General features: G+C 41.3%; 1 protein-coding gene across 18 annotated transcripts in view; it reads left to right on the forward strand.

Annotated features, from left to right (window-relative positions):
• The window catches only part of ARPP21 (cAMP regulated phosphoprotein 21), a 199352-nt gene extending 186699 nt beyond the window's left edge, over positions 1-12653 (forward strand). For all 18 annotated transcript variants that reach the window (XM_086742913.1, XM_086742920.1, XM_086742912.1 and 15 more), the window contains 2 exons: positions 10496-10647; positions 11834-12653. In XM_086742913.1, the coding sequence (XP_086599039.1) occupies positions 10496-10647; positions 11834-12091 (410 nt within the window). In that variant the 3' untranslated portion in view covers positions 12092-12653. The remainder of the gene's footprint in view (positions 1-10495; positions 10648-11833) is intronic.
• Positions 12654-17029: the final 4376 nt, after the last annotated feature.

The following is a 17029-nucleotide window of genomic DNA, read 5'->3' on the forward strand; positions in this document are numbered from 1 at the left end:
CTCATTAACGTTACCAGGATTGGCAGGCAGGGGCTAAGAGCAGATGGATTATACTGGGTTTTTCCCTTGTGCTGTTCAAGACCTCCCTAATGTCACGAGAACCGTGCACCAGCTTGCAATACATACCTTCAGTGGTTAGCTCTAGTGGGGAAGAGAAGGCTTCACCCCTCTCAGAATACTGTTTTACAAGTCCTGCAGTACCCTCCCTGCGGGCATCTCATCTGACTTTGGGCATCTGCACTGCTCCAGCGTAAACCCTTGCTCATCACCCTTGGCCAAAGGGAAACGCTTTCCAAAGCCCATCTCCCCAAAGCTGTCGAGCCTGTTCACGTGGCTCCATGGATTAACTTTGTTCAAAAGCATAACATACTTTCCTTCTCTCTCTCTCTTATCACCTGTGTCATTTGCTGGCTGAGTGTCTTTTTTCTTTTTTTTTTTTTTTTTTTTTGGTCTGCAATAAAATGCAGAGGCCTCAGATTACCAAAACAGCTGCACATGCTTTATCTGGGTTAATGCATTTAAGTCAGGCTCCAGGGTCTGGGTAAGTGCCAAGATCCTGGATCAGCTGCTTTACCAGAATTATGCTGCTGTAATGGAGCCCTGCATTATTGTGTTGCAATTATTTTGGCTTGCAGCTGGCTGTTCCCTCTATATTTTTATTGAAGTGAGATAAAAGGATTTTGTCTTAAAAATAGAATTTTCTTTTCTGAATCTTACAGAAGCTTTGAGTTACATCCTGTGTCTGTAAGAGGTGCCCTGCCGTTTATCTTCAGATTTATCTTCAAGGAGAAGAGCAAATAATTTTTGTCATAGTTTTTGAAGAACAGGAACAGTGTTAAATGGTCTCAAAACATAAAATAAAAGTGTATTGAAAAGGAAATAAAATAAGTTATTAAAGTGTCATATAATAACATAGTTCTAGGTTCTCAGCAAGAACAGGTTTATTTTCAGCATCAAGCCACTTGCTAGTAGCAAGTTGTCCCTGCAATTTGGAAATCTTTTGTGTAAAGAAGTAAAAGAATAGATGTAGGTATTAAGCTGAGGAAAAACATTTTTCCAAACTTGAATATCCTATATTTATATCCATTCAAGCTCTTTTTGACGCCTATTTATATAAATTTCTTGTCAAATAACAGCTCTCAGTTTTTCCAGTTGATAGCAAAAAGTAAACTGAATGCAATAATTTAAATTTGAACTGTTCAACTGTGCCCTTCTTTTCATGTTCTTGTTAATAATGCCAGGTCTCCCAGGAGTGCTGTCATGCAATTTTATCGCATAAGCTTTTTGTTTGACCTTACCTGCTGTTCCCCTGGAACACAAAGGGAGGGGGGGGTGGGGGAGCCAAAATGCCAGCCTGCCTTAATTAAAACTGGAGTCTCAAAAGATGTTACAGTAGGTGATTTCATTAGGTATATAATGAAAGTACTTAATCATACCTCTTATTTGTCTAGGCCTTTTTATTTGGTCATGAGTTCACCGAGTTTTAAAACAACTCTTTTAAGGTATGGAAAAGTAACTGAGGGGTGGGTATGCATCTTTAAGTGATTCATAAATTCATTATATCCGTGATTTTGCATGTTTGCCCTAAAGGTAGTTGCTTGGATGGTGAAGTAGAAGCTCTAAGTAACAGTTCAGTGCTTTTGCGAAAACGTTTTCCCCCCCCACAGGACAGTGGGCATGCATATAAATGGTTTTTAAAAGATAATACTATTCCTTGTCCCCAGCAGTTGGAACTTGGCGTCTTAGAAAAAGGGTAAAAGAAAATGTAATGAATATTTCTTTGACATGTAAGAAACACTAAATCTCACATGTGGTATGCAGTGTTGCTTTCATCATTTCTCATTGGCATAATGTACACCAACATAACAGGAGGTTTTCTGCCACCCAGATGAGGCCATTTGTTTTATGCAGTGACTGTTCTTAAGAAAAAGTCTATGCACCAAGCACTTTCTCTTAGCTTTTGTAAAGATGTACCTTATTCCAGTTTATATAGGACAGGCAGAGTTAAAAAATAGATTTGTGAGGCCCTGATCCTGCACACCTTTTGAACTGAGGGGGTTTGCATTGCCAGGGGAGTTGTGCTATTCCCCTAATTTTTTTCCCATTTTATTAGCAGCCGAGAAGTACCCCCAGTTGGCAATGTTGTTTCAGGTAGCACATGAAACTGTCCATCCTTCAGATGCTCTGTGCTTTGAGTTTCTTCCAGCCCTCGGGGTTGCAAAACAAGTAAAACCAGGATTTCATCTAGCTTTTTGAGGAAGAATAAATGGAGAGGACAAGGAGGAGCAGTTCAGCTCCATCAGACAGAACATGTTCTAGAAGTTGGACAGAGCTAGTCAGAGGGGAGATTTCAGAGCTGTTATCCATAAAAAAACTTTCTTGTATATCAGAGTATTTTCATCAGTAGTTTTACCTAATCCAACAAATTGGTTGCTCTGAAATAATGCAAAATTGCAGCAAACTTCCAAATCTGATTTCTTCTTCTTCTGAAGCTGGATGAAGATATTTTTGCATTATTGATTTTGTGGGATTTGTAGCTTTGAAACCAGAGAGAGAAAGAGGGGAGGGACAGAGAGACAAGCTATCTTCTAACCAGTATTTTCCTTCTTTCTCTTGTGGTAATAAATCTTACTGGCTCATGTCTCTGATGCATATACATCTTGCTGAGTTCCTTAATGCTGCTGAATACGACTCTTTCTCTGTGGATCTACCGACAAATGTGGCTGTTGATCTGTTACCAGGATTGGGAAGCGTGAATGTGCTCTTAGCAAAGCTACAGCCAATTTAAGGACCAGGGAGCTATGATTCTGGCAGCAATTATGTGTTGAGACTCTAAGTTCAAAATCCTGCAGTTTTATAACCCCAGCTCTGCAGAGAATTATTCAAGTCACTGTCATTGTAATCAGTTTAGGAATATATTTACCGTGTTATGCGTTTTCAGTGAATGTAACTGGAGTGCCATTAGCTAAAAATTGTTTTGATCTCGCACAACTTGAAAGAATTGATGTCATTAGTTTTGAATTTTTAAAACAAAACTAGTGTAGTACCCCATGCTTTCCCCTGCAAGCTGTACTGCTGGAATGAGATGTGCTTTTACCTGAAATGAAAGAAGCCAAACTGTAAGTCACTTATATGAAAAGGCTTCTCTTGTTTTTGAGGGTCTGAGGCTGCGGCATGCTGTGGGGAAAGGGGTCTGTGCGCTGCTGTGGGTTTTGGTACATGTGCTGTTTTATATATAAACTGCCTCATACCTCCAAGTTCTCTGTTGTTTAAGACTCCTTTATTTCAGGCATAGGTATTCTTGTTTTTTTCCTTCATATGTATGTGAAAACTAAGTAAAATTATTGCATGGTCTTATGTTTTGAGGGGAAAGGGGTAGATTTTTAGCATTAAGCTATTTTGTATTTGTCCTTTTAGCTCACATGGTATCCAGTTCACACCCATAAATGATCTTCGATGTCTTCAAGTGGAACACAAAGCCCAAATATCTCACTAGGTCAAGACATTTTAATGTGTATTTCAGAGAGAAAGCAGACACAGTAGGAGTGGATTGATCAAATGCAGCAGATCTGGTTTGCAGCATGCCTTGGATTTTAGATCCAAGCTTAAAGTACAAAATTGTTTACAAAGTGTTTTGGATTCCAGCTGCACAAGATGCGGTTTAAATCTTCAGACTCACACAGAAGATGACACCCAGCAGGGACACATTAATTAGTGTGTCTTCTGTGGGAGTCTTCCAAACATCAGACACTTTGGGGTGAGGCTAAAATCAAAATCAGCTTAAATTTATAGCTTAATTTTATGTTTTCCATGAGGCTTTTAGTCCATCATTTGCAGTGAAACTGGCTAGGTAACGACCAACCTCATAATGAAACAAAAACCCTGGTTTCCTCAGCAGCTGCCCGAATCTAATGCGTAGAGCCTGGATGTGAGAAGCCAGTCTGAGCACAGCGCCTTGGAGCAGCGCTTCTCGAGAGCGAGCAGTGTACAGGGAGGTTTTGTAGCTGGCAATTACAGTGTTCGTGTAAGAGGTGAAACATCTGGTTGCAATCCAGTGTCTCAGGCGAGGTAAGGAGTGTTGGCAGGAGGGACTGACAGACCTCTGTAGCAGAGAGAGCTTTGTTCTGGCTGCTAGAAACCCCTTGCCTCAAACTCCTGCTCTCAGTTGTGCTGGAAAGGGATTTCGGTATGCGCCTCCCACAGCTTGGCCAACTGTCCTACAGGCAAGGTTCCCCAACCGGGCTTCCTTTCCTCCTCTTTTACAGTTAACATTTAGGGTCTGTTTGAGAATCAAAATGTTCTTTGTGTCAAGACACAGTTTTTGATCTTGCTGAACTGCTTGCTTCGCTTTTTTCCTTCCTTCCAGTTTTGCAAGTACTTTGAGATGGACCAGGTCAGAGCTTTTGGCAAATAAGAGAGTTGCCAAAAACTTTATCAAACTTGCTGATGCATGCAAGATTGAAATCTAGTTTTACAATGTCAGTTTTTCTTCTCTGATTAGTCACTTATCATGGACGTTATAAGTTTCTGTGATTACAGAGTAAAACCTACATCCAACCACTTTAATACTTTACCCATAGCTTCTTTTAAAAAGTAAAGGAAAATGTAGGCTGGCAAAATTGTGGGAATAGATACTGATCATATTTTTCAACCTACAAAACCTACTGAGTGCTATTCCAGCCAGGGCAAAATAAACTAAAATAGGCCAGAAATAGCCCTTAGAATGTCCACTGTACACAGGTGAACTCTCTGCTTCATGGAGTGAATTGCGTGACATTGCCAGTATGTGATCAAGGGGAGGAGAGGCTGGGAAGAGGTTCCTGTCTCACATGCAAAAGATTAGCCCTTTTCCTTGGAAGATAGGAAGAGTGTTAAGAGCTGACTGGCTAGCGTTTTCATAAGTATTTCAAGTCTGGAACATGTAATTTAATGCTCTGAATTATACTGGACACAGAGCATACTCTAATCATATCTTTATTCCCAGAACTTATTAAACTGATGAATATCGTCTAGCAAGCTGTCCATCCTCATTTTAGAGGTTTCAGATGATAACAAATGTGCTTTCTCTCTGGATATGTTACCCACTTGTTAATTATAGGATCTGTAGAAACTTTGAATTTTATGTCTAATCTGAGCAGTTCTAGGTTTATCTTCCAACCATGTGATTTTATTATACCATTTTTCTGTTCTGTTCAAGAACTGTCTATTAGCAGATACCTCTCCATTGCTTGAATAAATTGAGCACAGTGAGCTCATTAGATCTCCCAGGAAGAGGTGCACTTTCTGACCTCGAATCATTTTTGTAGCTGTCTTCTCAGCCCTTCTCAGTTTTGGAGAGTCTTCTGCAAAGACAGCGAGCACAGCACTTGGGACTGGGTGCAGAATCTGCTGTTACACTGTTTTCAGTACATCGCAGGGTATTCCCTTGTGTCCACATCCAGAGGTGATGCTCGCTCCCCCTTGGGAGCTCAAATTCAGTGTCTTCCTGGTGCTCCTGGTGGCAGTTGCAGCAGAGGCTGAGCTGGTTTCCACCAGTGGTGTGCAGGGCACCAGAAAAGCACTGCAGTAGTTGCAGAGTGGGCAGGAGCATGACCAGATCTGTGTAGCGTTGCACCCAGCGCAGTTAGCCCTGCAGAGGTTTCCCTTTTGAATTTCTTTTGGGCTTTCCTTGTCAAAGCTGCTGCAGCGCGTTGCCAAGGTGCACCTACATTTTGGGTTTGCTGGTGGCAATGGTTCGGCTTCTCCCAGCACTACGCTGAGTGAAGCAAGAGGGGAGCAGATGAGCTCTCAGATTACTTCACGTCAAAACCACTGTGAATCTATGCATTTGCATCAGCTTGGCTTAGATGCAGGGACTCCGTTCCAGTGGTAAGAGTACAATAAGAGTACAATAAGATTTGCAGTTCAGAAACTCATGCCAGACTGCCGCACTCGTCAGCCAAAATGCTGATTACTCTTCACCCAGAGTGCTGATGCACATGCTACAAAGCTACCTTGCTAATATATGCTTCAAATCTAAAGTGAGGAATGAAACAATCCCTCCAAACATGGATGTGCCATTCATTAAGGATGTATGCTGAGGCCAGCAAAGCACCAAACGTGCTTTAATTGCAGCTCTGGGTGATGTTACTGGCAGAGGTGTAAGACCACTGCATTTTGTGTTTTGAGCTCTGTAGCTTCATTAAGAAATTAAAACGTTTGTGGGTCTTTCATGCAGTCTTTCTCCCCCTGGGATGTTTAAGCTAGCTGACTGTCAGCATGGTGATGCGGGCTGTAAAGGTTCAGAGAATTACCTTGATGGTATGACGGCCTCTTCCATTTTGACTGCAATCCAAGGCTCATTTTTCCTCTGAGGCATTCATTGAAATTCTGCGCACGATTTGTTCCTCTGGTTGTTTAACAATGTCTCTCATGTTTGCCCTGATTTTAAAAATCCTCCTTTGTAGCAGAGATAACATAGAGCAGGATGATATAATTGCAGTAAAGAGGCCCTGGAGCTTGCAGTAATAGGATGGTTCATCTGATGTGTACTGCCATTAGAAAATAACCCACATATGTGTTTTCTCAGGGGACAGTAAAGAGGCTTTTAAGGATTACACTTCATGTAGTATAAAAGCTAATGAGCAAAAGAGCAAGTATGAAGAAAACTGTTGCTGCAGAAAGTATGGTGCCACTTCCTGCTCTCACTGGTTTCCTGACGCCTGTGTAGCTCCAAAACGTCCATCTCTGCCCAGCAATGGATGGCTTTTCACGCACTGCAGTTCAGTTCCCAAGACTTTTGAGAACACTGTATTTTCATTTCGTTGAAAAATATATAGCATGTCAAAAGCATGGCAGAGCTTAGTTGAGGATTGAAACTGCTATGTGGGTTCAAATTAAATAATTTTGGGGAAATAGTGAGCTCTGACAGTCTGTGCCTTCATAAAAGAAAAAAAAAAAAAGAAAGATTTGCTAGAATGGTTTCATGAATGTTGCTGAACAGTTGATATATTAAGACTATCAGTTATGCAGAGTTTTGGTTCTCCCATCTCCATTCTTTTCCTGGCCAGTGCACAAAAACGTATGAAGACATCAACACACAGTAAACACTGAAGGCTCCATTTCTAATGTTACGTGGCATGCAGAGTCAGAGTTGCAGAATTTTGGCTGTGGAGGTAGGAGACTCAGAGCAGTTGGTTTCTGATATTAATGACTTCTTGTTCAAATGGATTGCCATGTAGAGTGCCAATTCCTTCCCCTTGCATTTGTGCTGAAACAAACCATATAGCAGAAGGGACTTGGGCATCTCTGTTTTTTCACAGTGTTTTCCTCTTGCTTCTCAAGCTTGTTGTAGATAACAAAATTAATTCACCTTTTAATACTCTGTACCCCCTCTGTACTGTTGGACTGTAATTTTTTTACTTTGTCAGGTTTTTAAGTTCAATGGAATGGGTGAACTTGGATCTTTCTTGATATATTTAACATAGTAAAGAGTCAGACTTTGCTATCAGGTAAAGTGTCTTCACTTGAGTTGCAGAGCCTTGAAGAGGATTCTGGTTTTTGACCAAATGCTGCACTGGGGTTCTGTAGTAAGGTCTGATATCCATAAATTCACTGTATTCCAAAGGGTACTGATTGTAAAAGAGAAGTCCATGAATGTTAAGTGAGGAAGAGATGACAGCCAGCTTCTTTGCAAGGATACAAGCAGACCAATAGCCTTCTTAAACATCCCTGTTTCCGCGCACAAGTCAAGGGAGTAAATGGCCAAGAGACCATAGTACTTAGGCCAAAGAAGTGACTTAATTTCCCTTAATGGCAAAGAAGGTTCAGGAGACAATGCGATCAGGTTCTTATGTTGATACCTCTTTGCTCCTGTCTAATCACATCGGAAGTGTGATACAGTGCATGTGAAGTACTTTTCTGTTTGTATTGAGGCCCCACTGTGTGGTCAGAGAGTTGTAAATGGCTCGCAGAGGGAGTAGGTCTTCTGACTCCCAGGGTTGGAAGCAGGACTCTGCATGCTGAGACATGGGTGAGGGGTGCACGTGCCCTATGGGCAAGAGAAATTGCTAAAGTCCTTGAAGAGTAATAAGATTGTTAAAATAATAATCCATAGCCTAGTGGACTTTTTTAACTCATTCCTTTTCTGTATTCCTGCACCTAAAACATGGCGTGGTTGTGCCAGGTACTAAGCAGTGTTTGCTAATACAGAGGGTTTTCAGGGCAGAGGTACCTGTCACTGTAATACCCCCATGAGGTGATGCTTACGTGTTCAGCCTAAGGGTAGATATTTAGTCATTTCCATAACTTTTTGTTTCAGTTTGATAGTCATGTTTGTTTCGGGCAATTAATTTGTCATATTTGGGTAATATGGAGCACAAAGCTGAGGTGAAGAGACAGCTATATGTTCAAACATACAGCAGAGTATCAGCGGTAGTCTGACTAAAGTAATGGTACTGCAGTTGTATTTACCAGAGGGAACAGAAGAGCTTCCCTCTGCTTGACCCCACTGGTGTCTGTCTGTCTCTGCACACCACCAGTCCACCACCCTGTGCCAGTGCATCGTGGCCCAACTCTGTGTTTGATTGCATTCCCCAAGTTAGTGTCACTTGATCTCTGGTCCACCATCAATCTATTGTTCATTACAACATGTAGGATTTATTTTGACAGCTGCAAGTGACATGAGATGAATTGTCTGCTGCTGCTTCTGCTGTCAGTTGACTCCTCTCTGCTTAAAGTTCCCGTTTTGCAAATACCGGAATAGTAGTGCTAATTTTTTTTTATTTCTGTCCTTTCTGCCCCTCTCCCTCTGTAATTGGTATACGGGAGCAGAAGAGGACTTGCCATTTTATTATTGCTGTATAAGCCTTCTGTAAACTCAGTTACAGCACTTCTGACGTTGGTAAAAAAATATGCTGACGCTGTGTTTGTGCATAGGAAAAGAGCAAATTTGAGTGCATAATAATCTGGTGCATTTGGGAGATGTTTGATGCTATATCGCAGCCAAGTTAATCACTCATGGAATTAATTTTTTTTTATTTTGTTCAGTTGACTGGAGACATTAATCTCATATCTGTGGAAAGGCATCTTTAATGACAAAAAATTCATCGGAGATATCCGACACTTTTCTGGCATTAGAAAAGATTTTGAAGGAAAGGTATCCGTTAACAATAGACCGGCAGAAACAGAGGCATTCATTACTTTATTTTTCTTACATAATGAAGAAATACCCAGGTGATGATTTCCAATTCGTGAAGTATATTGAACCGTGTACTATATTCATGAATATAAATTAAGCAGACGTGACACACATTTTTCTTACAAAAAATAATCCAGCATTGCTCCTTCTGATAATTCCTCTTTGCCTGAAATATGCTTATTCTGAGAACATCGCTACAGAGTTAATAGTGCACTGCATAACTGCACGTTAAAAAATATGAATGCTAAAGGACACAATGTCTTAAGGAGAAATTATTCATAGATTTATAATGACTGTGGCTGGCTGCATTTCTCAAGGACAGGATGTTTCTGCATTTTCCTTTTCTTTCCCACTTTTTCTGCAAAATCCTTCATCTCTAAATGGTAGCATCACCCAGCCAGCCCACTTCCATCCGGCGAGGCTCATTCTCGGGCTGTATCATGTTGCTGCCAAGCAGTGCACCATTCGCACTTCACTTCCCATCCACGTTTCTGCCTCATTAGCAGCTTTGCCCTCCAGATCATCCAGACTCTGCCCATTTCTCAATTAGTCCTAGGGGAGCCGTCCCAGCAGAAAACCTGCAACCTTGTGGTGGCTTTCAACACAGAGCCAATCGCAGGTTGAAACAGAAGCATCAACTTCTCATCCCGATGCAGTCGCTTGCATGTCAGCAACGTTCCCACCGAGCAACAGGGAGGACCAGACACTCCCTAATTTATGATTTTCCTCTTTTGCCAAACACAAAACTAGTAGGGTTGAATACGACCCTTAATATGCTCTAGTTGCATAAAAAGCCTTGCAAGTAGGAGCCAGTGTGTGTACAGATGTTCTCTTGATTAAATAAAGCCGCCTCTGTTTACATCGTGCCAGGGAGCAGCAATACAAGAAAGGTAAGAGGGTGAAATAAGAAACGTGACCTGAAAGAAAACTACCAGATTAGACTGTGAAGGCCAAATACTGGTGTCCTTGAAGCCAGTAGGAGTTTTTCCTCTGAGGAAGTAGCCAGAAGCACCTTGTGTCTGTTCAGGGCTTTACAATCCTGAGCTGCAGTCAGGCATCCCTCAACATGGTCTCTGCTGCACGGTTGAAGAGAGTGAGGAAAGTGTGCTGCCTGCTCGTGTTAGCCTACCGGGGATGCCAACTCACAGCATTTGTTATTCCCCTTCAATTTTCACTTTCAGTAATGCTTCTCTAGAAATAGACGGACTTTGTCACAAATGTGAGGAGAAATGATGCGATCATTTTCTGTTCCTTAGGACAGTTTTAATTTTGCCCCTACAAGTGACAGGATATTTGAAGATGTCTTTCTTCTTCCAGGTTACCAGCCTGTCCTGCCGAACCAGCAGCAGGGGTTCCAGGGTCTCATGGGAATGCAGCAGCCGCCCCAAAGCCAGAACCTGATGAATAATCAACAGGGAAATCAGGTGCAAGGCATGATGGTGCAGTATCCAGCCATGTCCTCTTATCAGGTACTTGGGAGCTTTAAAGAAATACTGCTTTTCTCAGAGAGTGCTTAATTGAATTAAGTTTTTGTGTCACAGAATGGTCTTTAATACTTCATTAGGACAGTGTGTGGCAGGAGGCCTCCTGATAAATATACTTCTAAGTCAAATTGGTTTCTTTGCTTCCTGTTTACATGTTCTTAGTCCTCCCGATTTTCATTCTGAATTGGGAATACTTCAAATGAACTATTTATTACAGCCTGCAGTGCGGGTAAAATGTCACAAAGGATGAAGGAATTATGCTTCTTCCTGTGAAGAAAACGAATTTAAAAACATAAAAGACAGAACACTGTACTTTTGTGTTTTGTTTTTTGGGTTTTTTTTTTTTTTTAATTTACCAGTGCAGTGTTGTTTCCTGTAATGAAATTGAGGGCTTTGCCTGATCCAGTTAAAAATTACTCATCTGTGGAGACTCCTGCCAAGGATCTCACCATGTCCTCTATAACAAGCTGTAGCCAGATGATAGATTTTTGTTTATTGGGTTTTGGGGAGAGGGAAGACAGCAGCTTGATTTTTTTTACCAAGTCCATAAGTTACCCAGACTTATTTCGCCAACTTTATACGTGGTTTCTGTGAGATATGCCAAGACCCTGTTAAGAGGTGGCTTACGTTTCCTGCTGGTCCCTCTGGAAAGTTAAGAAACTAAATGACATCTAATTAATTTTAATAGATTGCACTGATTGAGCAGCCATTCAACTTTTCCCTCAGCTTCTCTGAAAACACAACAGCAACCCAGATGGAAATGGGGGAATTGCTTGTGGGTAAAATTTTGCCCTTACCTCTTCAGAATTACTATATGGAAAATGTGTTTTAAAGGTTAATAATCAAGTTAAAGGTTCAGACCTTTTAGATGGCCTAGATATAGCAGGATTGAGTCTTCTGTTTATACCGATCCCAGAAATTCATATGCAGCTATATCATGACAGAGCCAGTTACTACACCCGTGAGCAGACGGATTTCTCTTTAACCCTTCCGTAACAAAGAAAATCCTTACACATGAGAAGAGTTCTGAGCAGCAGAAAATGACACATTTTGGCAGAACATATTATATACTCAAATTCCGCTAGAAGGGAGGTAGGGCTGCTCCAGACCTACTTTAATTTGTTTAGTAATTACTATTTTTTTTCCTTCATCTTCCCGTATTTCTGCCTAGGTGCCAATGACCCAGGGTTCTCAAGGATTGCCGCAACAATCATATCAACAACCAATCATGCTACCTAATCAATCAGGTCAAGGAACACTTACAGCCACTGGAATGCCTGTCTACTGTAATGTCATACCTCCTGCCCCACAGAACAACCTACGGTTGATTGCCCCACACTGCCCCTCCAATAACGTTCCAGTTATTTCTGCCAGCTGCAGGACAAACTGTGCGAGCATTAACAATGCAGGGTGGCAGGTCAAGTACTGACACTGTGGCTTGGTGTGGATATACGAGGATAGCGGTGCATTATTTGACAAATAACTCATGGCCTTCAAATGAAGAGGAACACAACAGGATAATCAGTTGGGGACATAAGTACTGACTATGCTCAAGTGATTTGCTGCTGGAAAAATCTGTAAAAAAAAATAAAATAAATTTTGAAAAAAAAATGTTTGCTGGTTAATGGTGCATATTTTTGTCATGTCTGCTAGGTATGCCTTTATAGCTTAGCTAGTGACATGAATTCATTGAGGTAAGATTTTTTCCTACCACTGAACACCACTGTGTAGATTGTAATATCCCTGATTCGGATTAGTTTTGTACTTTGTGTTGAGTTTGTGAAGCTAAAAGTATTTAAAAATATAATAAAATCACATTGTACCAAAGCTGTAATGGAAATGAAAAAAAAAAAAAGAAAACAAAAAAAAGAATTACTGAATGGAAGGAATAATTTATATACACTATAGAGTTTTTTTATGGATATATACTGTATTGTAGTGCTTAATCACAATAAAGCTATTTGACCTCATGGAGAAAGGTCATGTTTCTACCACCTGCTTGGTCTCCTCTCTGTTTCTAAGTGAGTGAACTTCCCTTTGGTTCTGCATTGTCTTGTTTCAGGTGAAGCTAATGGGAGAATGATGCTTAATTGGCTTATGGGAGTTTGATGAGAAGGCAACATACCTGTGTCTCAGCATGCACTACCATAACAGCTAAGACCAATTAGAAATTGTAGCATAGACACCCAGAAAGTGTTCAATGAATAATGTATCAGATCATCTTAATTTAAGTTTGTGCTTTTCCAAACACTAGTGCCAGTGATGTCACAAACACAATTCACCACTGCTACAAGCCTCTACTAGTCATACCTCTTAAAGAGGCCATACAACAGTTGGATATCAGAAGACATAGATGTCCCATGATATCCCGTCCACCGGCTGGAAGATGTAACAACCACAGTACCCAGCAATTCTGCTACATAGAGATACCCTACCCAATTATTGGTACTCCAGCTGTAAAGCCATTTTGCAACAAAAAGATGACAACCCAAGAATCTGGTTCATCATGTTCAAGTAGTGGCAATGAACAGTGTATTTGGGTGTTTGGCTTTTAAAACATGCATCACAGTGTTTTGCCAGAAATTTTTAGAACATTTTTTTTAAAATTCCTGTAGTGTTTCTCATTATTATGTCCATGTTCATGGAAATTCCCAGCTTGTTCTGATAAATTATTCTTCATTTATAAATGCTGCATGGAGTTCCACATTCTGCTTCGGTGATGACAACATTTGAGTCACAATGTGTTTACCAGACAAAAGCTTGTGTTATTTTCCACTTAAGCTGCATTTTTGATCAGTTTTGAACACCTTTGAAATAGGTAGGAGTTGAGCACTCCAGAATTATGCATGCGCAACATGAAGAAGCCTGAGATCTTTCTGTGCATAAAGTCTGTAAATGGCACAGTACCATTTTTGGCACACCCAAGATGACAGCAGCCTACAAGGCCCCTGACCATTGTTAATCTGAACGTGAAACAGCTTTATCTTTAAGGTGCATAGCCTTCCCTTTACACACTTCAGCTGTGGGAGCAGGAACTGGAAAGGCATATTTAAATCCATATTTAAAACAAACATTTTTCTTTTCTGTACAATGAACAGACATCTTTCAGAGTTCAGTCTTTTTTTACGTATGTGTCTTAAAGTGTGGAATCCAGCCCTATGGGATCATAAGAAAGCCAAACGCTGAATTTTGTGTAGTGTAATCACGATTAATTTGCTGAGAGACAGTCAAGAACCACAGCAGGTAAGTAAACACAATTCACTCTTCAATTAGAGGTGAAATGCCTTGGGAGAGCCTACTGATTGATTTTCTTTTTTTTTTTTTTTTCCCTTTTTTCAGTCGAGCTACTCCATTTGAATTTTGCCTGCGACCCTGTGCTCTCGTTTCAGATGCCTTGCACTGTATGGCTTATATATATGTTTTATATACTATGGAGGTTTCTCTCCCAGAATTACTATAATTACACATAATTGGGTTTGCTGCTGCTGAATGACTGACAGCTGAATGAATGAGTGTCCTTCTCTGTCAAGGCTCCAGAGTCCAGCAGGGAGGAGCTGCAGGTGACCTTGCACAGGACAGGTTGTGTGTAGCCAGGCTGAACGAGAGAGCAGGGTGAATCTCTGTGCTTGTGGTGTCTGGAGTGAAGAGACCCTTTGGTAATCACTATATTTAAGTCCCATTTCTTCTCTTCTCTGAAGTACTACTGTTACCCTATTGATCTTCCTTCTTGTCAGAGAACTATGAATGAATTGCCTTGTAAAAAAAAAAAAAAAAAATCCATTCTCCGCATAGATCGATGACAAGCAGGGCTGTAGGTGCTCTCAGTAGTAATGGGGAAGGCAGTCAAAAAGCAAAGCCTAAGAATCTTGCTTCCGTAAAAAGAGAATCTCCTTATGTCCTTAAACCACTCTTGGTTATGTCCCCTTGGCAAACAGCATATGCCATGGCTGACCACAGCCATCAGTTCCCAGGATTTACCTGTCTCTGCCAGTTCAATGACCAGCTTGTGGGAGCAGGGATTCCACTGACTGACTTCTCTTGGCCTTGTGGGAGCAGCAGCACCTACCTGCACATAAATGCACCTTCCTGCTAAAATGAGACTTTAACTTTTTATGTAAAATTGAGCAGTTTCAGGAGGAGGTCACAGCCACCCACCCCAAAATGGCCTACATCCTCTGATTGTCTAACTCTCCAAAGAGTTTGAATCTCCTTAGGCATATGAGGAAACTGAATTTGACCTCCCTCAGCTATGGAGAATGCCCTAGTTATTAAGGTATCATATAGATGGGGGAGACATATCACGTGGTAGTGCACATATTTGCTTTATTCTGGAAGAATTTATGTTTGAAGACAAGTAATTCCGTTTCTATATCAAGCCAAGCACAAAAGTTATTCTTTAAATTTATTTTTTTAATTATACAATATTTTTAATTCTTCCTCCTAAACTTTTTGTTCACTAATAAAAATATTCTGAGCTGGATTGCTTAGCAGCCTTCTGTTACTAAACCAGAGATGTTTCAATATTGTCAGAAGGTGAGGAAGAGGAAAAAAGTGACCTGCAAATAAATGTAACAAAAATGCATAGATGAAGGTCAGTGTTTTTTTTCGCAGTCCTTTGAAATATTTTGTAGGCCATCTCCCAAAGAGAAGTGCTGTTAGTCTCACCTGGCCAAGCTTATTTCAAAAAACTCAGCAATTTATCACCTTGAATTCATAGTCCAGCTCGTAGCAGTTAAATGAGTTACAGGACATGCTCCTCTCCTGTGGGGTTGTTCTGTCACAGTGGGCTTGTTCTTCTCTGCTCTTTCCTTGGAATTTGGCAGGCTCAGGCAGCTGCTCTGTGGCAGCCCTGCTGTGGTGGTAGCGACTGTTTGTTGCATTTTCCTTTTACCTGCTGCATACTTGCTTTGGTAGTTGTATATTGCTTTCTCCTTCTTTTTTATGTTCTGAAGCTGATGGAAAGTTCCTCCAAGGCCCCGTACATATTTAATTTACTACTGTTTTTTTTTCTTAATTTAGATTACACTGAGAAACCAAAGAGACATATCCTGAATTAAGCTGACTGCATCAGATGACAGTGATCAGCCTTTTGGATGGGTCTAATTCATTTGGGCTCTAATTTGCAGAGGCTGTAAATCCTAACGGAAGCCAGATGCCATTTGCTATTGTTTTGCCCTTTGTGCTGCCCAAGAAGTCAATGATTTCCTTCTAAAACTGTATTCCCTTATGTTTCTGTTTAACTCCGTGTCAACAGCTTCCTGTACTGAAGGAAAACTGCATAAATTATCCCAGCAGCGAGGAATGGAAATGTGCAGGGAGGCCATAGCATGCCCAGAGTATCTTGCTCTCTGCGACCTTAGCTGCTCTGTAGTGTGGCGACCTACCCTGGCATGGCCATCGGGTGCTTGAATCCTTCCACAGGCATTCCCAAAAGCGATGCAAAACGTGCACTGCTCAGTGTCCTTTCAGTCCTCCCAGTCACAAGGCTGTTGAGCTGTGGTATGTGTTGCCCCTTTGGGGTAACTAGGGAGTTTCCTCCCTTAACATACAGAGCAGGAGGTCTGGTGGAGGGCAATGCCCGGCCAGGGATGAGAGCTTTGACTCGCTGTCTCCCAGGGCTCCTCTCTTGACTGGCAGGGAAGAGCGAGATTAGTTCCCTTAGTCTTCAGGAGTATGCTACTCATGCTTAAGCCCGTAGGCTGCGCTTTAGAAATGCTCACAGCTTCAACACCTGCTTAGCTCGTGTTGTCTAAAATCACATTTCTGGTGCGGGACATCACCTTCTAGTCTTAGGCAGTGGCCAGTTCAGGGCAAACATGGAGCCAAGCTCTGACCAGTGGTTTGACAGCAATCCTACGAGTTTCAAGCGCTACTCAAAGCTGTGTGGCAGGCAATGGAAATGCCTTGAGTATTTTGGAGGGCAAGAAACCTCACCACACATAAATCACCTGCGCCTATGGGCAATGCAGCCATTTTGGGGATGCCTGCTCCCAAAACAGAGCAAAAGATCTCCACTTCTAAGAATTTCTACCCCTGGTTTGCTGTAAGGATTGACTCTTCCCTGCTGGTTCCTTTCATTGTTCAGAAAAGTGGATATAATGGGCCTTTGAGGTAGTGGACCGATGGTTAAATAATTAATGCCACACAGCGTTTCTAAGGATGCTTGGCCCAGCATTCAGCGCTGAACTATTGTTACACTGTTACATGTTTTGCAGAGTTAGGCTTTCCATGGAATACTGCTAAAAATACTGCTTTTCAGTGCATGTAGGAGGGGGAAATCAAACACAACTCTTCTGGCTCTTTTTACAATATCCCATTAACTCTGAGAAGTCATGACTCCTCATTACCTCTCCTGATATAAAGACAA

The sequence above is a fragment of the Chlamydotis macqueenii genome, chromosome 2, assembly GCF_036417535.1.
Source record: "Chlamydotis macqueenii isolate bChlMac1 chromosome 2, bChlMac1.mat, whole genome shotgun sequence".
Lineage (NCBI taxonomy): Eukaryota > Metazoa > Chordata > Aves > Otidiformes > Otididae > Chlamydotis > Chlamydotis macqueenii.